Genomic DNA, 27,927 nt, shown 5'->3' on the forward strand with positions numbered 1-27,927 from the left:
TTGATCACTCTCGCGAGATCACGACCTCCGCATCATCAATCATGAGCACTACACATACAATCACATGTCATCAATCATGACTATCAAGTCATTGATCATCACGACCCTGAGCATGGCCCCCACCATGTCCACGATCACGATCACCATGTCATGGATCACAATCGCCACATCATCAATCATGCCCGCCGTGATTATGGCCACCAATGTCGCCGATCTCACAGCTGCCACATCACCGATCATGTCCACGATCACAGCCGCCATGTCACTGATCACGATGTAAGCATAAGGTCAAAAGAAGGTAGATTGATCCTAAAATAGAAAAAGGAAATGGGGAGAAGCTAGGAGCTTACACTTTGGATCAAGAATCCTAACCTATTTAAAAGCTTCCAAAGGTCATGTTTTGTACCTAGAAGGGAAAAGCTAGTCAATGGTTTACCACACTACGACCCGAAATCAAAGTCAATTTCAGAACTTTGATGGTAGCTTTCATCTATGGGTTCTCAAGGCAAGGTCACTGGTGTTGAGGATCATGTGAACTTTACTCAATTGAGTAGAAAACTAATGAAACCATACGAGATTTTATCCTTCAGATAAAAAACTCCATGGGAAAAATTAAATGATGCCCAATTGAAATGATGTTTTATGATGGGGCTAAAAAAAATGGCTTACATAATTTGATCCTTGTATCAAGTCATGAGACCTTTAACCAATGTTGCAAAGAGGTAATACTATTGGATGACAACATGCTGGATGAGGGCCTAGATGTGGGAAATCTATTAACCAAACAAGGGGTTGTAAACAAATTGATTTTGGAGCTCACCACTCAGCAACTTTACACCGCTTTGATGGGGAGAGAAATCCAGGATGAAGAAGGAGCTAAATATCAACAAAGTCTGAAACCTCTTCCACCTAAGGGTGTTAAGCCAATGCTTTTATATTGCAATCATTGTGGAAACAAGGCCGTGAAAAAACACTTTGTCTTAAAGTTTGTGCAACTGTACTCACAAACACAAGTTGTGCACCAACCTTGTTTGATTGTTACATCGTCTTTAACTCAATGAAATATGGCATAAAGGAATCAACTCGAGATACAAAAACCCCAAATCCTACAAATCCAAGAACTCACATTAAAAAGTATAGTGTGCCCTTGGCCCAGAATGAGATCAAACAAGAGGTAGAAATTTTTAAGGACATGACAAGACCTTCACTCTAGTGCTTTTATTATTAGGGACCACACAAGCTAGTGGATTGCCCAGTCTGAAACACCCCATCAGAGCACATATCAACACTTTGAAACCCCTATATGAACAGTGTGCATTACACCACTTCAAAGACTACCCAAAACTAAACATAACAAAACTAAACACAATAAAGCTGCACCACTCAACATTGTTAGTGTGCATAATGGATAGTTAACCACCGTACCATTGAATATGCTAACGTGACTCTGCAAGCAAAGGTGAAAACCAAAACAAAATCAACCAACGTTGAAACTTCAAAATGGGGCAAAGAAAATGTGGTGACACCTAAGACCAACAAGGATCTAAAGCTGAAGGATGAATTCCACAAATTAAAATAGAACCTAAACAAAGACAAACAAGCCTTGAATTAACCAAAAACTCAACCAAAGAAAAGGGATTAAGAACCTCAAAAACCAAACAAAACTTAGGAGAAGCATAAGGTGGAGGTCGAAACAAACTCAAATGAGAATAGGAAAATCAAAACAGTCCCACCAAAGGGACTCAAGTTAACTCAAAATGCAAGAACATCCACTATAGAAACAACAAAACTCGCACGTGAAATTAATGATATTGATAATAAAAAATAGGTTTTGCTAGTAGACAAAGTGACTGGGGTGCAAGGGAAACAAACAAAAAGCCAAAACAAACCTTTGTCCTATTCCACCAAATGGAAAAACAAAGGATTAGATGCATGTGGATCCTCCCAACCAAATGAAGAAGAATTGACTTCAACTGATAATTCCAAGCATGAAACATGGGAGAGCATGGTAAGATTGGTTAAATGGTGGAGGATCAAGTCACCCATTGACTCCTCCCCATCAACTCCCCAAATGTTCACGCAAGACAAACAAGACCAAATGGAAGATTATCAATTTCCCTTTCAAAATGAGCTAGACTTGCCAGCTCAAACTCAACCTATCAGACAAGCAAACTAGAGAGAACTCAATAATGTGTTATATGGAGGTAGAACCATGTCATTGGCTTGTTGCAATGATAAGCTAAAAGAAAACAAACGATTATCAATTTTTCAAAATGAGCTAGACTTGCCAGCTCAAACTCAACGTTTCAGACAAGCAAACTAGAGAGAACTCAATGTGTTATATGGAGGTAGAACCATGTCATAGGCTTGTTGAATGATAAGCTAAAAGCAAATGAAACCAAAAGTGTCCATGCAAAGGAGACACAAATGTCAACACAACCAATGGGGAGGGGTAAACAATTGGCTGCATCTTTGTACACATTCGCTGCATCTTTGTACACATTTAGTATTGTGGACCTGGTAATGACTTTCAAACCCTTCATCAACCCTTGATGCATAAATGTAGACCTTAAAGTGCTCTAGGTGAATATAAGCTGAGGGCTGAAGATCAAGTGAAAGGGGATCATTCACTATGGAAACATCTATGCTACCTCTTGAGAATCTAATCAATATTTGGCTAGTTTCCTAGTGGGAAAAAACATTCAATGAAAACAAGCACTGATTATTCTTAACGCTACTCACAATTCTATTTTAGGAAGAATTTGGGCATCTTTAGGCAAACCCATGCTCACTCCTAGAAAAATTAATGTAGTAGATGCTAAAGGCCAAGACCTCAAAGTATGGGGTTATTTCTCACATGCAATTCTCATCACTAAGGATGATAACATCGAATGTGAATTTCAAGTTACCTCTGAGAAACTCGAAGAGGTTGTCTTTGGTGGTGATTAGTTGGTCAACACTTGGTACTCCATTGATGAAAGCAAGTAAACTATCTTCTTGAAAACCCCTAAAATCTCCTTCCCATTGCTCTTATGAGACCATAAGAGCCCTTGCCCAAAAGTGAGACCATAGGTTTGAACTCAGCTTGCCAAAGCCAAAATAGATGTATAAGGTGGCAATGAGCTACATGTGATTTTTATATGGTGAACATTATCCATGTGTAGTCTATACGGTTAATACACCATGCATATAGTCCTATTCTATGTGATCTTGATATGTGTGGTCCCCCTTCATGTGATCTATATTGGGTGGCATGCGAGCTATATGTGCTTGGATCTACCATGGTGTGCTCATCATGGTTTGTATATTCCCTGTGGTCTTTACGGACTAGATGGTCCGCCTGTGTGGTCGTAAATGTGCTTATGTGCTTTGTAATTAGTCAATGTACATGCTGTGAATGAGATTTAAGCATTGTCTGTATGGTCCATATGGTCTCTACATTGTTGGAATGGGTTGCATGTGATATTTATGTTGTGGTATTGTTCTTGTCTATTCTATACAATCCATATAATATATGTGCATTATTAGAATGGGCTACATGTGATCTATATGTTCTTAGTATAGTCTTTATGTGGTCCATATGGTATGTGGTTGGTATTGTCCCCATGTGGTCTTTAAGGTGCATATGATATGTGCATCATCCGAATGGCTATATGTGATCTTTGTATGCTCAGTATGTTATGCTTGAGATCTTTATGTGGTCTTGATATGTGCATCATCCGAATGGCTACATGTGATCTTTGTATGCTCAGTATGTTATGCTTGAGATCTTTATGTGGTGGTAGTATTTTTATCTACTCTATACACACCATGTGATCTCTACATTATTGGTGTATATATCCACCAAGGTATTGTTAATAAACCTCCATGTTAGCATTCAACCCTCATTGTGATGATATGTACACACCATGTGATCTGTGCATTGTTAGTATATATATCCACCATGTGATCTATGCATTGTCAATATATATATCCACCAAGGTATTATCAATAAACCTCCTTGGCATTCACATTGATGACGCCACCCCACAAAAATTGATCGTTCACATTTAAGGCACTTTTGAAAAAACGTAATTTTAGCACACTTTTGGAAAACAAATACCAATGAGACTCAAATATATCAAAACAAAGATAGAAAGACTGTGTTTGGTGCTTAAGAGTCAAATATTTTTATCTTTTAGAGTCAAACAGAGATAGAAAGGTTGTGTTTGGGCTATTTACATCTTTCAAGGAGTCAAATATAGATAGAAAGGTTATGTTTGACACTAAATTCAAATATTTAAACCTTGGAGAGTCAAATATTTACATCTGTGAAATATTTACATTTGTGAAATATTTATATCTGCACATGGCTTCCCTTCTAAGAGATGCTTGGTCAATACTTTGGCGTTTGCCATCCCCACATGATGTGGTTGTGTGGACCAAAGGAAGTGCACTAGGTGCACCTTCCCTTGTGCATTGTTTACTATAATGGGCTGCATTTTCAAATGCATTAGAGGGTGTCAATAATTTTCTCCTTGTCTCAATGACAAAATCTCCTCTTGTTAGAGATGCAACCTCATCCACAATAAGGTTTATGCCAAGGTCTATAGGCCACACAATTGGCAGAGCAAGGCTGGAACATGGGTGATATTACCAAGTGTGTGTCACATCATTGTAGAACCGCATTATTTGTGATGTGCTCCCTCCTTGATGCATTCATGATGAGTAGAAGCATAGTGGTGGCACTTCTTTTGCATAGTTTGAGATGATGCAACCACATTTCCCTTCAGGTTGGACCCACCCTAGACATTTGACCTGGCTATTCATTGGAGTTCTCGAATGGCCCAAAATGTCATGTGAATATCTTGCTTTGGAGCATATAGTGGATCTACATGGAGTTCATCTTCCCCATTTTCATCTTCCTCTACCGAGTGGCTTTGTCATGCTATCAAAGGGGAGTTGCCTTGGTCTCCCCTTTTGTAGTCAGGGCATTGGCTAGCATCATCTTCCACTACATCCTTTTGAGTCTTGCATTTCTTTGTCTCCTTGTCCCCTTCTAGAGTCCTCAGTGCACTATGCATAGTAGGCATCCCTGTTGTTTCTTATTACATTGTTTGCACCACTTGTGAGGATCGGGTATCTGTCGTGCTAATGGTTTGTTACATCTATGCACCAATGGCAAATGACCAATGGTTTGCTAAATCTATATTTACTAAAGGTGGAGCCTATAGAGCTTGTTTTGTTACGTACCTAGGGTCATACAAATGACAGTCAAGTGTCACCCAATCTTTGACTCGATGGGTATGGTCAAAATTTACCCATGAATGATGAAGGTCTTCACCGCATGTGCATCACATTCTATTGACAATATCTACTCCAGAGGCAAGCCCCTTCATTGACATCTTGAACACATAGCAAGCCTCTTCATCTGTCCCTTTCCCGAGAAAGAGGCTACCATGGAAGAATTGATATAAGTGGTATCTCTCCTCAATCTTAGGAGATCATCATATCCAAAAAGAGGAGCTACCAGGTCCCTCATGAGCAGCGAAAACCATCCTATTTAGTCTACACATACAAAAGCCAAATAATTAAGCAATGCGAAACAGGCTGAGAATGTACATATCCAATTCCTAGGGAAGGGAGTGATGGCATCAATGCTAGTATCAAGCTTGACCAAGGGATAAAAATAAAAATATGAATCAATGCATAAGGTCCATGAAATAGGATAACACAGATACCCTCTGCTTTTGACGAGGGGAAAGAGATCCTCAAGGTAGTCACTCAGCTCCACCTCACCCACCACCTAGGTTTCTAGCCTGTGTGGAATGACCATGGAGTTCATTACTAGTTCTTTGGCGACCGACATTTGAATCTTTTTGGCTGCATCATTCTTGTCCATGATGTGGAGTTGGTAGGTTCACCATTGTTGAGGACGAGTGTGTGTAACAATGTTGAGGATGAGTAACGTGGAGTTGGTAGGTTCAGCACCATTAAGGTTGAGCATGTAACAATGTTGAGGATGAGTAACGTGGAGTTGGTAAGTTCAGCACCATTAAGGCTGAGCATGTAACAATGCATGTGTACTGGGGAATTGTACTCCAAATCACCAACTGAATCTGAAACTAAGTTAAGATTTGTGATTTTGATCTAAGGATCAAGTTACCAGAATTCGAGGAATTCTGTTTGGAATTGAAAACTGGATCTAGAAGTATTGAGATACGGATTTACGATATACTCATGGTATTCAAACAAAAATCAATATTGTAAACTTGCATAGAAACCCCTGCCTTCTTAAAAGACTGTCTTACGCCAGAATGCTCGAGGGAGTATTTGGCATATATGTTTATCTAAGGGAAGTTCGGTTGCAACAGCTGGCGGGGAGTGTTCGAGGGACAGCTCACGCGGCAAAACCTGTTGAGGTCTTGACCAATCTCGGTATGGTTAAAATGGTGCGCTTCCGGTACGATGGACGAGGGTCGACGAAGCGGTCCCTGAGTGAAGTGCCAGGACACCTAAGGAGGATCTTGGAGGGTTCTGACCAAGCGATGCACGGGCTCGCGGTGCCGAGGACATCCATGCATATGCCGAGGAAGATATTATATGATGGACCTATGTTTTTTGTAATCTATCACTGGATCTCGTTGTTGACTCGCTGGTCTCAACGGAGAGTCCAGAGTGATACTGTTTTTGTTGAGAAACAAAGACTCAATGGAAATTTTGAAGTATGACATGTATAACCCGTAAATTGTTTATCAAGGATTGTTTTTATTAAAGTTTTAATAAAGAGGAGTGTGTGCGTATCTCTTTTCTAAAGCTAAAGTTAAGAAAGGCAATTCAATTATGGGTGGGTGAGTACTTGTTTGGTTCCACCGATTCCAGTGGGCAGGGTAGTGGCTAACCCATGGGCTGGATGGGGCTAGGCTGGAATCAATGGAGTTTTAATAATCAAACTGAAAAATCTTAGGATTACGCTAAGATTCGAGTAGTTAGACAATTCCCTGATAAAAAATCAAAAAGATGGAATCGTCCCCGCTTTTCGGGCATGGGAATTTTTCTCGATTTCGATTTTCGGAGTGACGGTCACTTTCTCATGTCCGACGATTTTGCTATAGATGTCTCCCAAGTGAAACTTGTGGAATTAAGAGTTTTTTGCATGAAAGTATGTTTTGAATATGTCTGAAATTTGTAATGATGTTGGTCATTGTGGTTGAATAGATTTTAGTATCTCGCAAGGATTAGGAATCGTGGGATCAATCACATTGGGGATGATTGAGTAAACGGTTTGATGAGGAGATCATAGTGCTGGATTGCTAGAAGCATCTCGTTGGCTGAAAGCTACTAGTTTGGGATGGCAACTATCACGTCAAGGCTTGGATGACACGAATTCACAGAGGTTAGGGTGATCTTTATGTAGCCATGCGTCCATTACCAAAGAGCATGTGTAAGTGTTTCTTTTTGAGTTATAGAAAAATAAGCGAAAAAAAGTATGAATAAAGTACCCGATGATACAAATGATTAGGACTAGTGTTGGAAATGAAAACCAAGCTCATGTGTGACAAAGACTGAGATGTGGTGACTAGTAGGCATATAAAACATGTGTACAAATTCGAGGGAGAGCAAAGTTGGGCGAGGAGGATATCCAATCGGCGTGTCACCTTGACCTGTCTTATGTATGCCCAACTCCACTCATTCTAGCATCAAATCCCATGTTTGAGTTATCCTAAGAATCATATACATAAAAAATAGAGTTGTGTCTTGTTGGTGCAAACTCCACTCTGCTACCACCTGGACCTTGTCTGAGGGGGGTGCTAAGACCTTTATTTTGCGTGGGGTTTGTCTTCTGGGGTTTACACTTTGGCCCTGTGAAGTCAATATACCAAAACTACTTCTAAGTTGACCATGCAACATATATAAAAATGCCATGTTGGCCATGCCATCTGGGCACCCTATCGTGGTTGCCTTGCCGCCAACCGTCCAGCCCCCTCCACATAGGCTTGAGATGATTCCTCTCATGCACACAGGTAGTCGTTGGTCTTCCAAACTATGGGGAGATGCCATTTGATGAATCTATCAAATCACTTGATAACCTAGAGCTGGTGATACTTTTCATATCTAAACCATCTTGCTTTGAGTTGAGTATCCAATGAAGATACAAATAATCTATCTGCAATTCGGATCATAATCTATCTATACTTAGTGATATGTTATGATAGCTTACCAACACCCTCACATAGGAGGAAGGGGGGGGGGTTCATACCCGATCTTGAACACTTTGTTTTTATACATGAAGTAGTCTCACGTTTGGCATGTTGGGATACTTCACTCCTACCGGCAGTGGCACTCGTCGACTACCACCATGGCCAAGGTCCCTATCTCGGGCTCACCAGATCCGATCTTATATGACGAGTTCTTTTGAATCCATGTAGATAGGATCAAAGAACACATAAAAGAATACTCTCAGCCCAGGTCTCACCTCCACGTGACCTTCCTGGCCTAGGTTTCAGACAAGCTGAAAATTACTACTTGTTAGTGTCGGCAGCAACCGCGTCAACTACCACTATGGCTAAGGTCCCTAGTTTCGGGGGCTCACCAAATCCAATCCCAATGAGTTGTTTTAAATCCGTCTAAATAGGGTTGAAGAACACATAAAAGACTAATCTCAACCTAGGTCTCACCTCCACATGAGCTTCTTGGCCTAGGTTTCACACAAGCCGAAAATGTCTACTTATCACTGTGCCAACCGCCATCAACCACCACCATGGTTGCGGTCCCTAGTTCGGGTGCTTGCCACATCTGATCTTGATGAGCTGTTTTGAATCTATCTAGATAGGGTCAAAGATCACATAAAACACTACTTTCGTCCTCATGACCTTCCTGGCGGCCTAGGTTTCAGACAAGCCAAAAATGGCTACTTGTCATTGCTAGCCGCTGTCGACTACCACCATGGCCGAGGTCCCTAGTTCGGTAGCTTGCAAAATATGACCCCGAGAAGCTATTTTAAGTCCATATAGACAAGTTCTAAGACCACATAAAAGACTACTTTGGTCCTAGGTCTCACCTCCACATGATCTTCTTGACCTAGGTTTTAGACAGGCTGAAAATGGCTACTCGTCATTGCCAACAACTCTGGTGGCTTAGTGGCTGAGGTCCTCGCATGTCAACTTGACCTATATCATGTGTGCCTAGCTATGATCCACTCATTCCAACATCAAATCCCATGTTTGAGTTATCCTAAGCATCGTATACATAAAAACAAGGCTGCATCTAGCTGGTGCAAACTACACTGTACTGTCACATGGACCTTGTCTGGGGGGGGGTTCCCAAAGACCTTAGTTCTTTGTGGGTTTGACATGTGGGTTTCCTAATATATGGTCCGTGTGAAGTTAGTATAACAAAAATTCTTCTTACTTGACCATGCAATATATATATATATAAATGACATGTTGGCTATTTGTGCACCGTGCCATGATTGCCTTGCCACTAGCCATCCAGCCCCTCCACAGAGACTCGAGATTATTCCTTTCATGTAGAGGTAGTCCTCAATCTTCCAGACCATAGGGAGATGCCATCTCATGCATCTGTCACTTGACTCAAAACTGTTGTTATTTTTTGTATTTGCACCAGAAGACCCAGTGGTCCTTAACTCATTTTTTGGCCCAACTTTTGCCATGTCCCTGGCATATAAATCATATGCATCAGATTCATCTAGATGACAGTACCTATTCAACTCATTAAACACTACATCCTTGCTAGTGCAAAACATCCTACCATCATGTGGGTTGTAGCATTTGTAGCCCTCACTTTGAGTTTCCAATACACTTGTTGGCAATTCACATCATAATCTGTCTATACTTAGTGATACGTTTTGATAGCTTTTATTGACACCCTGACATATAAGGGCAAAAGGGGGGCATTCATCCTGGGGTTTGAACACTTCATTTTTGAACATGAAGGAGTCTCATGTTCAACAAGTCAAGATACTTATCATTGTCGGCAAGCCATCGACTACCACCATGGCCGTGGTCCCTAGTTCAGGGGCTCACCAAATCCAATCCTGACGAGTTGTTTTGAATCTGTCTAGATCGGTTCAAAGACCATATAAAAGAATAATCTTAGCCAAGGTCTCACCTCCACATAAACTTCCTGCCTTCATCTTTCAATCCTGAGAACGAGTTGTTTTGAATCTGTCTAGATCGGTTCAAAGACCATATAAAAGAATAATCTTAGCCAAGGTCTCACCTCCACATAAACTTCCTACCTTCATCTTTCAAATAAGCCGAAACTGGCTACTTGTCAGTGCTAACAGTCGTCGACCCGCCACCGCCGTGGGCCGAGGTCCCTAGTTTGGGGGCTCGCCAAATCCGATCTCGATAAGTTGTTTCAAATCTATCTAGATAGAGTCCAAGACCACATAAAAGAATACTTTTGGCCCAAGCCTCACCTCTATAAGCTTGTAAACCCATTTCGTACCAATGTCCTTCTTGCCAAGAGGCAAGTCTACCAAATCCCATCTGTCATTTTTGAGTATTCAAGAATACTCAAATTGCATCATCCAAGAAGAAAGGTTCCTCTTTATTAGATAAACTAGGAATAAGAGCATGACCTATGTCAACATGAGATGCGTGATAAGAACGTACACGTGTTGACCTATGTCAACATGAGATGCGTGATAAGAACGTACACGTGTTCTGTTAAGGAAAAGGAGTGGCCAATTTGCTATCACATAGTGTTTGCACCAGTCATTTTGCCATACTTTTTGACTCCTCAATTTCCCTTCTTTCCTCAATTGCATCATCCACATTTGCCTCATCAATAGGCTGATCTGTGGGTTAAAAAACATGTCAACTTTTAACTTGTGTGAGCCAATGCATTCCTTTGAGTACCAAAATGCTTTACATCATTTTTTTCTACACTGAACAATGGAAGGAGAGTGTCAAATATGTTTTGCAAACATACATTTTGTTGTTTTTTACACGAAAGCAAGGGCTGAATTGCATTTTTCACAAATACATCTCTACTCACACGAATACAACATCTTTCACAAATACAACATCTCTACTCACGAATCCGCAATGATAGAGACAATAACGTATGCTTTTGAAGTTGTACCCCACAAAAATACATTTAATAGTCTTGTCATCAAACTTGCTATGAATTTGCTCAGGCATAAGTGCATAAGCAAGACAACCAAAAATGTGTAAGTGAGCCACAGAGAGCTTTCTGCTATTCCAAGCTTTAAAAGGCGTAATTGTATGTAAAGGCTTTGTAGGACACCTATTCAAAATATATGTCACACATGTGATTGCTTCTAGCTTGAGGTAACTCCTGACTTTTGACTATACAACGTGCCATCTCCATGAGAGACCTGTTTTTGCATTCAACTACACTATTTTGTTGAGGTGTATAGGACATGGTACATTGGTGTTTTATCCCATGATCAGCCATGTATGCATGAAACTCCTTAGAAATATACTCCCCTCTCGATCAGTACATAGGGTACCAATCTTACATCATGTAGAAGCATTTTCAACCACAGCATCAAAGTGCTTAAAGCACATAGAAACCTTTGATTTTTGTTTCAATGGATATACCCAAGTATATCTGGAATAATCATCAATGAATGTGGAATACCCAAGTATATCTAGAATAATCATCAATGAATGTGACAAAATAGAGGTAGCCCAATAGATGGTGTCCTCATAGGACCACATACATCACTGTGTATAAGCTACAATTTCTGGACAACTCTAGTTGAACCATCTTTGGGAAATAATGCCCGCTACATTTTTCCAAGATCACAAACATGTTTGATGGGGGCTTCAAGATGTGGCAACTCAGACACCATTTCATGCTTATGCAAACGTAGCAAACTTCCAAAGTTCAAGTGACCAAGGCATGCATGCCATATCTTAGCATCACCCATTGCCTTTGTGGCAAAGACTATATATACATCATGCTTTCATCTTTCATATGCATCTAGCCTGTAAAGGCCACAAGACAAAGTACCAGAAGCAACAATTATTTTGCTATTGTTGTGAACAATACATTTATCATCCACAAACTTAATCACTAAGCCAGCCTTAGTAATGGCAGAGACAGATAATAATTTCTTCTTGAATCGTTGGTACATATAATACATTTCAGAGCATGATTGTTTCACCATTTGCAGTAGTGAGACAATTTCACTAACTCCTTTTACATGATATGAGTTGTTTGCAGATTCAAGTGATGAGAATAAACTGTGATGAGATGTTATGAGAATTAATGTGCTTACTAGCACCACTCAAAATACTAGACATGTACATCTGTAACAACCATGCATACATCCTTATGTGAAGGGTAAAAACTACATTTGCACAATGAAAGCCCAATCATCATGTGTATAGTTTGCAGATTCTTTGTTTTCTACATTAGATGCTTACACATTAGCTACAGCCATACCTAAGTCTTTCTTTTTCTCATTCTCCAATCGCTTCCTACACTCATTAATGCAGTGACCAGGTTTCCTGCAATAGTTGTATTTTCTCTTTTTCTTTGTCTTGATGCTTTCCTTGTCTACAGGTTTGCCCAATGACTCTGATTTTGGCTTGTAACTACCCTGAGGAAAGGATTTCCCTTTGCCTCTTTGTTGACTCGCAGCAGCCTGATCTCATATACGCATGAACTGTCAAGATATACTTCATCAACATTGGCAAACTACTCTTTAAAATCCTTACTTTTTGTAAGAAAACTGTCCATGGAGTCTCCCTCATTCATATGCTCTGACTCTAATTGCTTGCATAGATAAGCAACACGTGCTTTATAATTACCTATGATGCAAGTGCATCCCAAGCATGTTTAGCAGTCCTGCATGACCGAATGGGAGGAATGATCCTCATCTTGATTGACAAATCAAGCAATGCATGCACCACGTATCTCTTCCATCCCACTTTGTTTGTTCATGCGTAGGAGGCATACTATCATGTGGTAATGCACCATGTGAAACTAGGTCCGTGTCTATAGATGTGCCTTCTACATCATGTTCTCATCAAAGGAACCAAGACATTTCTCAGTACCAATCACAACATTCCATAGCCCTTTGGTTACCAATACATGCCGCATCATATAGGACCATAATGGGTAGTTGGTCCTGTCAAGCTTATCCTCAGTGGGCGGATAACATCTAAAATACATCACTATCAGCCATTTCTGATAAAGCCCAGCAAGTAATTAACAAGTGCTAAGTGATCCTCTGATGCAACCAAGGTGGCTGCTAATAAGGTCACTGATAATGGAGACCTGCAATGTGTATGAAAGAAATGTAAAGTGAGTATAAATTTTACTCATAAGATGTAGAGATCGATGTCACTCTTGAAGTGTTCTTGAAGTGTTGCTCACAGACAAGATTCAGTGTGGTGAGTTTCTAATGATGCTTTCACGTGTATTTGCACACCCGTCTGTAGTAGATCTAACAACACTACTTCAGATTTCGATGAAGAATAGTACAAATCTAGACACGAAAGATGACTGCAGAAAACTAAAATCCACGCGAACGGCCCCAAAAAGCGCTCGGAACAAAAATTTGACCAAAAAATGGTAATACAAAGTACTGCATACTCCCAGAATGGCTCCTTGATCTGATTCAAGAAGACATGCAACTCAAGCTGAAGGGTCGACAGCAACACAGCGGCAAGGAGCGTATGCTCCAATACCGAATGTTGGAAATGGGGTTGCAAGAATGCACACACACACACACACACACACACACACATAGTGGAGAAGCTCAAGAGAGCACAAAAGAGATGATAGATAGATAATGAATGTGTGATGTATAAAGATGATAAGTCTAGCCCAAGATAGGTGTATACTAACACGAGAGAAAAAACCTCCTAAAGAGGGAAAAAGTGCCCAGGCTGGTCCTAGTGTGTTCACACATATCACTACCAAATATGGCTACAGATAGCTCGTTGGTGCTTGAATAATAGAGAATTTTCTGTTTTCTTCCTGATGCTACTCAATTGCAGCATGGATTCTTCCTCTATCTTCTTCTTCCAACGATAGCAATGGTAACAGCCTTAGAAGTAACTGCCTAGCTTGGTAATAGCCTTAGAAGCAACTGCCTAGTTTGGAAAGCTCCTTCTTTGGTTACTCCAATTCTGAGGTGGTGGTCCCTGGTTACGTTGCACCGAGATAGTAGGACTCTAGAGTTTGATCATAAGTGGAGTAAACAAAAGTTGGGGTGTTAGAACAATTATTTACCACATGGCCAAGTTGCTGGCATCTGAAACATCTTCATTCCTTCTTAAGTTGTTAAAATACTCCATCAGTCATTGACCGATTCACTCCTTGGTCCAATAGCCTCGGATCCTTGATTCCTTCCGTGTCCATTGCTCCTCTTTAGCTTAGGCATGTTGGAGTCTCTAAGAGGACCTGAAGATCTTTTAGGAGTAGGGGGTTAACTTTTAAGTTTGGGTAGTCTCTTGGGAAAGGCTTTAGTGAACTCCTCTGCCATACACGCTACCTCAACAATAGAATCTAGTTTTGAATTCTCAGCAGGCATGTTGATTGGGGAATCCAATTTTTGGATGAACCTATTGAGGAGAGAAGTAGGCAAAGCGAAACGAATCAGATAACGTATGCCTGATAATATTTATCTCTACGAATTGGCCCTCTTGAGATAAATTTAAAAATTCATTAATCATTTCTTCTTCATAGCCGGATGGACAAAATCTCTTGTAAAATTGGCCCTCTTGAGATAAATTTAAAAATTCATACGAATTGGCCCTCTTGAGATAAATTTGAAAATTCATTAATCATTTCTTCTTCATAGCCGGATGGACAAAATCTCTTGTAAAAATACCCGTTCATGTCATCCCACCTTAGGCAAGACTGGTTGAGGTGGTTGGCTCTCCAATTGGCATGAGCTACTCCTATAATTTTGAGCCGTACTAATGCCATCTTGCTATGTTCATTGTACTTAGCTATTTAAAAATATTCATCCATCGCATTTATCTAGTTTCTCAGTGATTTAGCCAAGTTATCCTTCTCCATGAAAGGGACTAGACTAGGACTTCTAAAGCACTTCATGAAGATCATTATCTAAGTCCTCCACCATTGGAGCAATGTGATGTGAGGACTTCCTACTAGCACAACTCATCCTTTTATGGTCGTGAGCTGAAGAGCTAGTTGAACTATCTTCATCTAGTGGAAATTCATTTATAATTCTTCTCACCACATCAAAGTATCAATATGAGCCCATTTAAGACACTGTATGGACAAGAATGCCTTACACTCTTAAATTGGTCATATTCCTTAATCAAAGTGGAGGTCTCAAGACAGATACTAGATAAGATGAATTATTAGATACAATCAATTAAAAAAAAGGATATTAAGGCTACTCATGACAGGTCTTAAGGCTGCTCAAGATAGGTAGATACAATCAATTAAAAAAGATATTAAGGCTGCTCATGATAGTCAGAAGTAGTATGTTGATCGGAAGAAATCTTCCAGAGAATTCAAAGAAGGACACATGGTGTTTCTTTGAGTATGACCCAAGAGAAGTTTCCTCTACTTGGGTAAGTACAAGAAGTTATCTCTAAGATATTATGGACCATGTCATTACTTAAAGGATTAGGGAACAAGCTTATGAACTTCTTCTCTCTCCTTATCTTCGGAGCTTCAATGTATTTCACGTAGGTTTATTAAAGGCGTATATTCCAAATCCCAATCATGTTCTAGAGGATGATTAAAAAACTATTCGAACTCAAGGACAAATAGAGTTGAAAATTGAACAAGTTCTTGACTCCAAGGAAAACCGCTAAGGAATAGGATTATGTGAGAGTACTTAATCAAATGGAAGTTCTTTCCAATAGAGGATGCTATATAGGAGAAAGAAGACTTAGCACGAGATTACCCTCAATATACGAAATGAGGACATCTCGGATTTTCAAGTGGAAAGAATGTAAGATATCTCTTACTCTATATTTTATTAATGCAAAAATTTTATTAAAGCCTATGTAATGTTGTAGAGAGAGAAAATAAGAATAAATGTTAAAATTATCAATAATTGAGATGTACCAACTACAATTTTCTCAAAGGAAAATTCTTATTCTTTGTAATTATTAAGATATTAAAGTACAATTATTACCATGTAATTACATATCAACCCTATCATAGACCTATTACATAAACGTTCGTATCCGCATAGGTCTTTTTTAAAAAAATAACGTATGTGAGTCTACTTCTTTCAAAAAGGTATAAGCCTACAAATGCGAGTCTAGACACGTAAACCTACAAACATGATCTTGGATGTGTGAGTCTAGAGACGTGAACCTAGTGACATGAGCCCATTTTAAAAAAAATAGATTTAAAAGACCAAAAAACTTAAAATTAATAAAAAATATATTTCTGGTGCTATTAAAAAAATTTATGGCTTGAACCTATCTAATATCAATTTTGGACCTGCTTTAGGAGCACTAGAGATCATTTTACTAAAGTGAAACCTGATCTTAACTAATTATTGAAAATGACAATACAGTTGACTATAATATATCAAACCACACTTTCTCAAATCCCTCCAACCTTCGGTCCTAGCAAATGACCAACACTCAAACAGAGCACTTCCCTATAAAGAAGGCAAAACTCCTTTCAATCCACCTTCAACGAGAAGTTTTGGGACGAAATGAGCTAACTAAACATAAACATGAGCATAGAAAGAGAGGAACACCTGAAAACATGTCACCAATTGGCTCTGTAGACAGCACCATAAACTTCATGAGGACACTAAACCATTCTATCTTTGGGCAAAGCTCTAACCAAGGAGAGCAAGACCTGGACTAAGAACCTCGAGGTTTACTCCCTTATGAAGTGGTCAAGCCATGTCCAATACCACAATGTTTTAAAAACTTTGTGTCGATCCTGAGCTGGGACTATCCCAAGCCGAAACCACAACTAACAAGCAGCCCAATAATTGCAATCACGACAATCAAGATATGTCTTCTTTGTTGTACCGTTAGGGATAAGGGCTCCTCAAAACACATAAGTATATAGAGTGCAAGCATGAGTCCCACTTTCTACAGAGCTTAATGGAACCAAGTTCCAATGCTTCTCCATTTGGATAAGGAACAGAGTGTGGGAAGTAATGTTCGTGACAAACCAAAGAGATCCACAACGACATTCACATAACATTTCCTTGGGTGTAGCGAGCTACATGACCTCCATCAAGACATAGGTTTGTATATTTACTCCACCTTGAGAGATCTTGTTTAGTTAGGAAATTTTTCTTTCCACCCCAACTTTCAATCTCTCAAAGGTTAGTCTCACAGCTTTTGAAGACCTCTCTCTCCTCGCACACACCCCCCCTCACTCACAAGAGTCATGGATTGTGAAGACCACAGATGTTTAGGACTCAGCTTCTGTCGCTAGGTCATCACATAGATGCTGCCACATCCACCTTTGAACTCATAGGGCACTGAGAACAGTAGCATGTTCCATCTTAGCCTTCAACTACAAATTTCCGTGACCCTTTCCACATAACAAATACAGGCACCTATTCACAACATCAGAAGGAACATGAAAAAACCGGATCCATGCAGGTAACCAATTAGATGATATCCTTAACACGAAAACCCGTCGACCCGTTAGCCACACACAAATCACATCAGCCACAGGGACCTCTGATGCCAACATTATGATGATTCCACATCAAAACATCCTTGAATGGCACAGAAGTACTCCACATGATGAATATGGAGAGTATGCCGTAGGGGCTTAAAAAACAATTATCACCATGCAACACAAAATAACAAAGTTGGAAACTACAGGTTGTGTTCAACCCCACAGCAAGTGAAACACAAAATCTGCAGAACAAGCAACCATAATGAATGAACCTTATTCAAGAATTCCTCTAAGCTTGGTCTTTGTTCAAAAATTCCACAAGCCTAAAACAACACATCCTCAGCCATCTTTGATGTATCTATATCCCATAAAAATATCTCAAACTGCTTTTTACATTCTTTCACCCCTAAGCTGAAGACCATGAAGGGACCATAAACAAAAAAGGTATTAAGATGGTGTAGGAACAACCTAATCACAATGTGGAAAGTGAAAAGTAGAAACTCCTGTAAGGACCGGACCTTAAGAATCTCAAACCATTTTTGCCCCTACTCAGCAGCTCCATTCACAAAGCTTCACATCAAGAATACTTACCAAGCAAAGCAGTCTTAGTAACTCCAAAGCTGCAATTGCATTCACACACACAAACCATAACAGTAAGGGTAAAGTTTTTCTTACCATCACTGGAGAGCTTATTTTGGTAATAAACAGTATACAGCCATACATCCTCTCAAAATAAGTCTCTAATTTCTAGAATCTCCAAAACTCTACTGACTGTGCTGAATAAAAAAGCACTCTCATCCTCAAGCCTTTTAACAGTCTTCCATAACACACATGCAGTAAACACCTATGGAGGTCTATTCCTCTGCATTAATCACTCTGAAATTCTGTCTTCTCTGGGGGTTCATAACAACTGGTGGCCCAGCTACTCGGGGCCAGCCTTCATCAAATTTCTTCAGTGTCTCTTCCTCCCATTCTTTTGTTAAAGTTCGAGGCACAGTACCTAGTAGAAAAACATGTTCTGTCATCAGAGAACAGTAAAAGAACCAGTTCACCTTCAAGTAAACATATGCTTGTGTGTGGGCATGGGCGTGGTGTGATCTAAACATTCAAAAAACCATCCAATTAAAGGGTCCAAGACCATCTAGAGATTAGGTGCCATTTCATCCGGCCACACAAGTTGATGCGTACGCGCCCACCATCTACAATGACCTACCCACATGTCTCTGTTTCAAGACATTAAACAGCAGCTTGATAGATGTCAACAAGCCAGCAGAGGAGACATCTCTTCCTGCACCAGGTAAAACTGAAACCTACACCCAGGATAAAAGGTCATTTTGAACCTCAAAAAGCTCTTGACAGGACGACTAGGAATTAGCAAAAGGAGGAAAGGTGACCATGGTGGAACCTCAGTACATACAGGGTTTTGTTACTGTTCAATCCATAAAAGAAACCACAACTTTTCTTAAAATAAAACTTTGGTGCATGCCATAAACAACAAGCCTTATATAAGTCATGTTGAACAGTGGGATGAATATGGAACCTATGATGCGGTCAGAAAGCAATTCTTCTTACCTCTTGGGGTAGTCATACCAATATGCGAGATACAGAAGCCCAAGTTGGAAAGACTCCTCAAAAAATTAATAAGGTTTGCTGCCTTCTACAAGGTAACCTGAACCTTTTTTTTTCAGTCACGCATACACCCAAGTATCACAAGGGAAATTACCCATCCTATCACAAGGGGGTACTACCATTTCAACTAAATGCATGTCAAGGCAATGGACACACAAATACTGCTCGGCCATACAGGGAAGAGCAATTGGACAGTAAGTTGGAGTACTTTCACATGGCCAAGCAAGGGGATGTCATGTAACAACAGGACCTAAATTTACCTTTAATAGAAAAAGGTTTATCTAGTTCACAATATCACATGCAGACAAATGTGGTGGAGGAGAGATGCCGCAGCCAAGCATAGAAATCCACACACATCATAGTGGTTGAGTACTTTAGGTACAATGCAGTATGGTACTCTCTATATATATATATATATTATAGTACCTAAAGTATATGTATATATATATAGTATATATATGTGTGTGTATATATATATATATATGTATGTATGTATGTATGTATGTATGTATATATATACACATATATCTGTGTATACACACACACACACACACACACACACATATATATATATATATGTATGTATACACATATATATGTGTATATATTATTAGCCGGGAGCTCAAAGATAAGCAGAAGGGCGCCCATGACCAGGAGTATGAGCGCAATGAATTGCTCAAGACCTTTGGCTACATAGGTGGCCAGAGAGTCGTCGTCTTGTTTGACAGCGGCAGCACGAAGAATGTGGTCACGAAACAAGCCGCTCAGTGTGCCCGTTTCGTCCCAACTTCGGTGGACAAACAAGTTGGGGGTTTTAGCGCAGGCATGACAACGAGCGTCAAGTTTGAAGCTCTAGGTGCTAAAATTAGTCATTCAGGACATGAAGTTTGTGCATGATTTTATGGTTGCCCCTCTTGTAGGAACTTACATAATCTTGGGCATTCAGTGGTTTCACAAGTTCCTTCCTGATGCCAAGTGGAACAAGCACACTTTCAAGATTAGCCGGAATGTGTCCAACACCCCAGTCACCATTAAGTGTGAGCCAGGAATCCTGAACTTTCCGCTCATAAGCCACTTGCAAGCTAAACGAGCAATCAAGAAAGGCGCACATTGTGTGATGATTTACATCCAGACTGCCCTGACGGTGGCCAGTGCTTCCGAGAAGTATTTGGCTCTCCATGAAAAGTTCCAGAAGATTTTTCATCGGGACAATCTCCCTCCCCAGCTCCCCCCGTCCAAATCGGAGGACCACAAGATCGACCTCCTCCCAGGCTCAAGACCCCCGAGCAAGTTTCCATATCGCCTTTCCAAGGCAATGGAATCGGAGTTGGACCGCCGACTCCAAGAATTATTGCAATCTGGCTTCATCCTTCCCAGTGTGTTGCCATATGCAGCACCAATCTTGTTTGTCAAGAAGAAAGATGGATCTTCTCGATCGTGTGTCGATTATCGTGCACTCAATAAGCTGACTATCAAGAGTAGATTTCCGATGCCTCGAATAGATTATACTCTTGAGAGGCTGAATGGAGCTAAGGTGTTCTCGAAACTCGATTTGAAGAGTGTGTACCACCAAGTGAGGATTATTGAGAGGGACATTCCCAAGAAAGCCTTTCATACGGAACGGGCCCACTATGAATTTGTGGTCATGCCTTTTGGCTTGACGAATGTTCCAACCACATTCAACCGCATGATGATGCGGATGTTCCGAGAATTGATTGAAAAGTGTGTGTTCATATTTCTGGACGACATACTGGTATGTTCAGCTACGGTTGAGTAGCATGACATTGATGTGGAGAAAGTCCTGAAGTTGCTGGGAAGCAACGAGCACTACGTCAATGAGAACAAGTCGGAATTTTATTTGTTTGAGGTTCATTACCTTGGATTCATCTGTTGTCAGTGCATCAGGTTTGCAAGACTGGCGTACGGGTGGAGTTTGATGAGCATTTTGTTGCTCTCCGGGACAAAGCAACAGGCCAAGTGAAGGCGGAGTGGAGAATGGAGTTTACAGGCTTTAAGCACTCTCTCTCCCAGGTCCTCAGGGTTGTGATGAGTGGCAGTCTGGTAATGGCTACTCAAGTGTGGATACGCTGCAGGTGCAGGCTTTCCGAGACCAGGTGGTGGATAGCTTGCCAGTAGATGGCAGCAGTTGGCAGGAACTTTCCAGTACTGATGTTGGTAGTTCTTGTGTTCGTGAGTCAGAGGAAGCTGAACAGGTCACTTATGCTCTGATGTCTCGTAGTGTTCGGGACAAAGAACCTCCAGTAGATGAGGATGTTCTTTCCACGGGGACCTTTCGGAAAGCCAGGCTGGTGACAGGTGCTTACTTGCAGAAGGAGGTGGTTTCTCCAGGCTTTGTGGTTCCGGATTCAGAGGGGGTGGTTGACAAGTTTCATCAGGCTTCCAGGACTTGTTTGTGCATCGTAACAGGTATTGATCCTTGTGGGCTGTGTGATGCCTCTTTGACTCAGAAGCTGTATGGTTCATTGATCTGGTTGATGGACACCAGTTTGGACGAGAGCTTCCTGATGAGGCAGTTGAGCTCATGGTTGCAGATGTCTCTTTGGGAGGCAGGATTGCGTTTCCTGTGGTTTCTGCGGCATGCGAAGGATCAGGGACTCTTGTACACAGGAGGGGAATTGTTGGATGGAGTCCGACTCCACGGTTGGAGTGACTCGGTTTGGGGAGGAGATCCGGACACGAGGGGATCTACTTCAAGCCCAGGAGCAGTTTTACGGAGCAGTAGGAGACAGTCATCTTTTGCCTTGTCGAGAACAGAGGCAAAGTACCGGGCTGTTTGTGATGCTGTTTGGGAGGTGGTGAGGATGCAGAGGTTGCATAGCAGGTTTGGGCTTCCACTGGAGGAACCCATGGTCATCCAGAGGCACTGTTCGTGAACAGATCGTTGCTGATGACATCTTGCTAGAGTTCTGTTCGACGGAGGACAGTACGGTGGACCTCTTCACGAAGTCGCTCTCTCAGGATTTGCTCAGGCGGCACCCCAGCTCCCAGTGGTTGGTTTCACAGCCAGGAGCTGAGAGGGGGTGTTAGAAGTCATCTCCTGTCTAGATTTATACACCAGGGCCTTTGTTGTGGGTGTGCCCGCCCTTATCAGGTGTTTTATCATTTTTCCTCACTCCCCGTATTTTTCCCCTATTTTTTTCCATTTTTCTGAGGCTTGGGAGGGTTGCCAGAGGATGCCAGGAGCACTCCAGTGCTGGCCAACTGTATGTTCATCGGTCGTGGGCTACTGGGCTGCTGGCCGACTGGATTTCCTCAGTCGTGGGCATTCATCTGCTGGCCGACTGCATTTATGCAATCGTGGGACCTATTCAGCAGTCGTGGGCACTTTATCTGCTGGCCGACTGCCCTCCCAGGGATGTATATATAGGCCCCCAGCCCCCATACCTTATTTGTATCATATTCGGGATCTTCTTGTGTATATCAGAGCAGAGTTACACGCCTACATCTCTCTCTCTCTCTTGTGCTGTTTTTCTGCCTGCGTTTTTTGCTCTTGTGTTCCCAGATTTGGTCATCATCTCCGCTGCGTATTCTGACAGATTGTGCTCCAGAGACATAACTGGTTACTGCTCTCACCCAGGCAGGTTACATGCAAGAGCAGCCGCCTGGTGAGCTGGGGAAGATCCTGGAAACTCAAGATGCTTGCTCCTTGTAGATCTCAACACTTATGCTAGTTATCTGTGCTCCTGTAGGTTGCTGAATAAATAAATGAGAGATTAGAAATGGGGGATGGGGAGGGCCTTTATACAGGGCAAATTATCCCCCCTTCTCTAGGTCAACCTACTCAATCAGCCAACAAAGAGCCCCGATGACTGCTTCAGGAGCTGCCCGACCAGCACCGGAGTGTATCCAATCTGTACCAGACCTACCACATGCTGTACAGCCAGTCTTGTACTGCCGGGCCAATCATGATGAAACACACCGGTCTGGAGTGTGTCCACACAGCCTAGAATGTAGGCTAGTAGCAATTAATCCATGGAAAGTTATGTGCTTGACCAGGCTGCCTGCAGAGCTGGGAAAGATACAGGAAACTCTGAACGCTTGGTCCTCGTAGATTTGGACGCTTCTGCTAGTGACCTTTGCTCCTGTAGATTGCTGAATAAATAAATAAAAGACGATGAATGAGGCATGTGGAGGGCCTTCATAGAGGGCAAATTATGTCCCCTTCTCTAGGTCGGCCCACAAGTCATCACCATCCCCGTGACTGCTTCAAGAGATGCCTGACCAACACCCAAGCTGTAGCCAACCTGATCACATGCTGTACAATCAGTCTTGTGCTGCCAGTCCTATCTTGATGCAAACGCACCAGTCTAGGCCCTAGGGTATGCCCATGCAGCCCGGAATGTGACTTTTGGGCTGTCAATTATCCTATGGGTCCTATAACTTGTTCACGCTTGTGTCTGGCCCCCAGCTTTTGATCTGATAAGCTACCAGGACACATACAACGTGCAATCAAAGTTGGGTCACATCTGTAGGCAGGACAAGGTACTAATTGCTTGTCGTAAGACATATACTAGTCCCTGTACGAGGGCTGACATAATGCTTCCAGTACTCATTACTAGACCCAATAAAACATTGTGCACTTCTATATAAGTATGGCCAGGTGGCAAGCGGATGCGCGTAACATGGAGTGCTTGCATCACCATCTCGCCATACAACAGGTGCTGCGATTCTATTGCAAGTCTTTTATTGGTTTCAACAATCAGCTTAAGAGATTGCCTCGACAAGGATCCCACAGTTAATGGCATTACAAAGAGACGAAAATAAGGGATTCATCCAGCATTGAAAAGCAAAGTTAGGCTTCAATTGGTCTATCTGCTGTTTATAGCTGCGTGCACTCGAATTTCGTTGGTTTATCCTCTACTCAGATTCTCTTAGGGTTTTCTAGGTTGATCTACACGCATGACCAAAAAAAACAAGAGCATTCAACAAGGCTCTGTTAGGTCTTATTCTGATTAAGTTGTTATCTTCATTATCTTCAAGCGGAGCGCTGTTAGTGTTTCTTTGATTAGGGTTTACCTGCAAATTAGGCCATTTGCTTTTCGATCTAGGGGTAAGAGCACATACCTCCGAAAATTTTCCTGTGGCGGGTAAGGTCCCAGAAGACATAGGAGAGGGCGAAAGAACCGAGGAGGTAGGGGATGACGACCTTCGCGGGAACGGCAGACATGTTGGATGCTCGAAAACCCTAGCGTACGACAGCAATACGATGATGGTTGTGAACGCAATGGCACCATATGCCAGCGTTCCTGGTGTAAATGGACACCTTGGCAATGTGCATTGGCTCTTTTACACAAACACGCTTTTTTTTTTTGTGGACAGTAGCATAAAAGTCGGGCAACCACACGTCCCTCATTCACATTTGCATGAGCCTAGGGAAAGGGATGGTGCCTGTACGTGGGCAAAAGATGAGGTATACATGTGCCCTTGGCTATAGCCCAACAGTAGCGCTCATGCCTCCCATATGGAAATACAGGATTCGAATCCACCGTAATGCAACGTGTCATTTTAGACACATCTTATGGAGTCTCTAGGATAGAAGGGTTGCAGCTTCAAATTATTATTTTCCCCCACTTTGAGATCACCAATGGGGTGACAAATTATTATTTAGCATTAATCAGTATGTCTTCATTTTTTCAGTTCCAAAAGCCACCTCTCAGCATTCACTAGTGCATAGAGGGACTAGTGATGGAGTAGATGCATATCAATCTAACTATGGTGTCTCTTTTAGAATTTGGTAGTAAAGTATTTCTCTTCTAAAGGTCATTTTACTACCAGCTCACGTACTCTAGTAGAAGAGCACATCATTAAGTCAATACGCACCAATGACAGAGCTAAGAAGTTCCGTTCGAAATCACAAGAATCATGAGCCATAATAATTTGCATTCTTATGAAGTACATGCAAACCCAGTTAATTAAAAATAGTTATTATTATAATAATGTCATAAATCTATGTAAAAAAACATCCTTTTTGCTTTTATGCTTAATAGGGCTCTCCATGTGTTAAGCCCTTTTAAAACTCTCTTAGATAATTCAGGGACATCTGGATTATCTTTATGGAATTCTAAATTAGGTTAATATTGTGGGATGCCATTATAAACATGTTTAGTGCACATTGGCGTATGTTTGGGACCTCCAGTGTTTGTTACATTTAGTTTATATATGGCATGGTGGCTCCTAGAGTATTTATGCATGATGAACATCTGTGTGGTGATGGTTTGTTTGCCTTATGGAATATGTGTTGGATTTACCAAATTATTTGATAGATATTTTATAGGTGAGGAGAACTTGGAAGATTGAGGGATGCGCATAAATTATTGTTTTGGAAAGTATTCACAATTTTGAACAAGCTTTGTAAAAATGTGCGAGATTGTGGACACCTCTTTATTTATTTTTACAAGCTTAGGCTTGAAAGCATAGACTTTGGGAAATATCTAAACTTTGATATTTTGTGAATCGTGAAAAGCTTTTACCCTAGTCTCAGGAAATGATATTGATAAAACTCTCAAAAGAGAGTGTCATGCAAAGACAAGCATACTTTTTGTATATTTAGAGGCTACAAGCTTGTTCAAAATTGTGAATGCCTTCCAAAACAATAATTTATGCACATTCTTCAATCTTTCGAGTCCTCCCTAACTATAAAATATCTAACAAATCATTTGGTAAATCCAACACATATTCCATAGGCAAACAAACCATCACCACACATATGTTCATCAAGCATAATATTCCATGAATCACCATGCCATACAAACCATATACAATGAACATTTGAGGCCCGAAACATACATCAATGTGCACCAATATTTATAGTGACATCACCCATATTATTAACATAATTTAGCATGACATATTATTTTTAAGAGGACTTAAAAATACACTCTTATAACACCTTGTAACAACTTGTGTATACACCAGTTGGCACATTATTTTTGGCCATGAGTTTATACGTTCTGTTCTTGCTAATAATTGCAATATAGCCTCTAAACAGCCTTTCATTGAATAATCTAGAAAGCTCAATTTGCTACACTCATAAAGGGAGGATAACCCCACCATAGGCCATAATAGGTACCTATGCACACTAATCATACTTCTCATAAAAGGAAAAGAAACTTGAGAATGAATAGCAACAAAGTAAACATCCTAGAAATTTAGGCTATGGCCCATAAACTCAATAGATAGTAGAATCCAGATTATAAGGATACTAGATCTACGTTGTCTAGATCTAAAGGGACCAAACAGATAGGACCCTTACTTCAAAAGGTCCTAGTCAAACTTTCAACCACCTAGATAAAAAGGACCATAGATTAAAGGTGAAGAGTGGTTCACCAGAGACCTTCACACGCTATGACGATGGTCCAAAAAATAAAGGCATAATAATCCCCACACATCACATTCAAGCATGCCATCTAATGGTGGGGAGGACCGAAGGACCTTTATTCATTATAGCAAAATAGCAAGGTCAAGTAAAGAGTTATGCAACATAAATTAGTTAGTAGTTGCATGCATGCACATGTGTACACACACACATAGAATACATATACATAATGCACACTAGAATAGAGAGTAAAGAGCAGTGAACATACAAAATGATGAGTAGTCATCACTATAGTAGAAGCAGCACTAGTAGGCATCTTTAGTTAACATGGTTATCTCATCTTTATATTCATTATAGTGAACTAGTAAGGTCAAGTAGAGAGTTATACAATATAAAGAAATTAGTTGCATGCGCGTGCACACACACACACGTTTACACACACACATAGAGTATAGGATGCACACTAGAATAGACAGTAAAGAGCACTAAAAAGAGCATAGAACATACAAAACGAAGAGTATTCAACATAGTAGAAGGAGCACTAGTAGGCATCTTTAGTTAACATGATTCTATCATAGTAACAACACTAAACTTGAAAAGATGTACCAGACATCTTGATATCATAATGGATCACCACAATTTTCACCATTAAAAAAGGCCATAGATTAAAGGTGAAGAGTAGTTCACCAAAGACCTTCACAAGCTGTGACGTGTTGAGATATCGAGCTTAACTAGTGGCATGGACATTGACAACCCTCTTAGGTGTGACAGCTTTCCCACTCACCCCAATGGCCATAGATTAAAGGTGAAAAGTAGTTCATTAAAGACATTCACAAGCTGTGACGTGTTGAGATATCAAGATTAACTAGTGCTGTGGACATTAATAACCCGCCTGGGTGATAGCTTCCACACTTACGCCACTGGCTGGGTTGGTGAGATTATGGGCGATATGCTACCACAATAGTGGTTTATCGACCGTGTGGTAGTAGCCACTTGGGTGTGCTAGAGTTATGGCATTGTTATAGTTTTAGGTTAGGGTGACAGACACACAGAGAATCAACAGCAAGTAGCAAGAAGATGGTGATTGATGCTCACATAAATGGATTGTATTAGAATGTTTGGAGCCATGGAGTCAACTCCATAATATCAAAATACAATAAAAGTGGTATTGTCCTTTCACACCAGATATCCAAGGGGGAAAACCCAAAGGGAGAAACGTGCCCTTGGTTTGCCCATGTTCACATGTGGCACTACACATAGCATATATGCCGATAAATCCCCCTTGTAGTGGCAATGTGAACCTATACAAGGTCGGCAGCAGCAGATCACTCTCTGGGGAGTAATCCTAAAGCTTTACGAAAAGCTTCAAACTTCTCTTGAGGCAA

General features: G+C 40.9%; 1 protein-coding gene across 1 annotated transcript; it reads right to left on the reverse strand.

Annotated features, from left to right (window-relative positions):
- Nucleotides 1-18,186: 18,186 nt before the first annotated feature.
- LOC147608140 (uncharacterized) lies at nucleotides 18,187-24,491 on the reverse strand. Its single transcript, XM_086789884.1, has 2 exons — nucleotides 24,292-24,491; nucleotides 18,187-18,577 (listed from the first exon to the last, which is right to left on the reverse strand). Exons 1-2 carry the CDS (start codon nucleotides 24,392-24,394, stop codon nucleotides 18,432-18,434), a joined length of 249 nt encoding a protein of 82 aa, XP_086646010.1. The 5' UTR covers nucleotides 24,395-24,491; the 3' UTR covers nucleotides 18,187-18,431.
- Nucleotides 24,492-27,927: the final 3,436 nt, after the last annotated feature.

The sequence above is a fragment of the Cibotium barometz genome, chromosome 54, assembly GCF_041138505.1.
Source record: "Cibotium barometz isolate CiBa-2024 chromosome 54, ASM4113850v1, whole genome shotgun sequence".
Lineage (NCBI taxonomy): Eukaryota > Viridiplantae > Streptophyta > Polypodiopsida > Cyatheales > Cibotiaceae > Cibotium > Cibotium barometz.

Excerpts from the sequence above, each read along its gene's own strand:
- LOC147608140 (XM_086789884.1), bottom strand. The coding sequence starts at position 24,394 with ATGTCTGCCGTTCCCGCGAAGGTCGTCATCCCCTACCTCCTCGGTTCT. Across the intron at positions 18,578-24,291 it reads CCACAGGAAAATTTTCGGAG|GTACTGTGCCTCGAACTTTA; the intron begins GTATGTGCTCTT and ends TTTTTCTACTAG.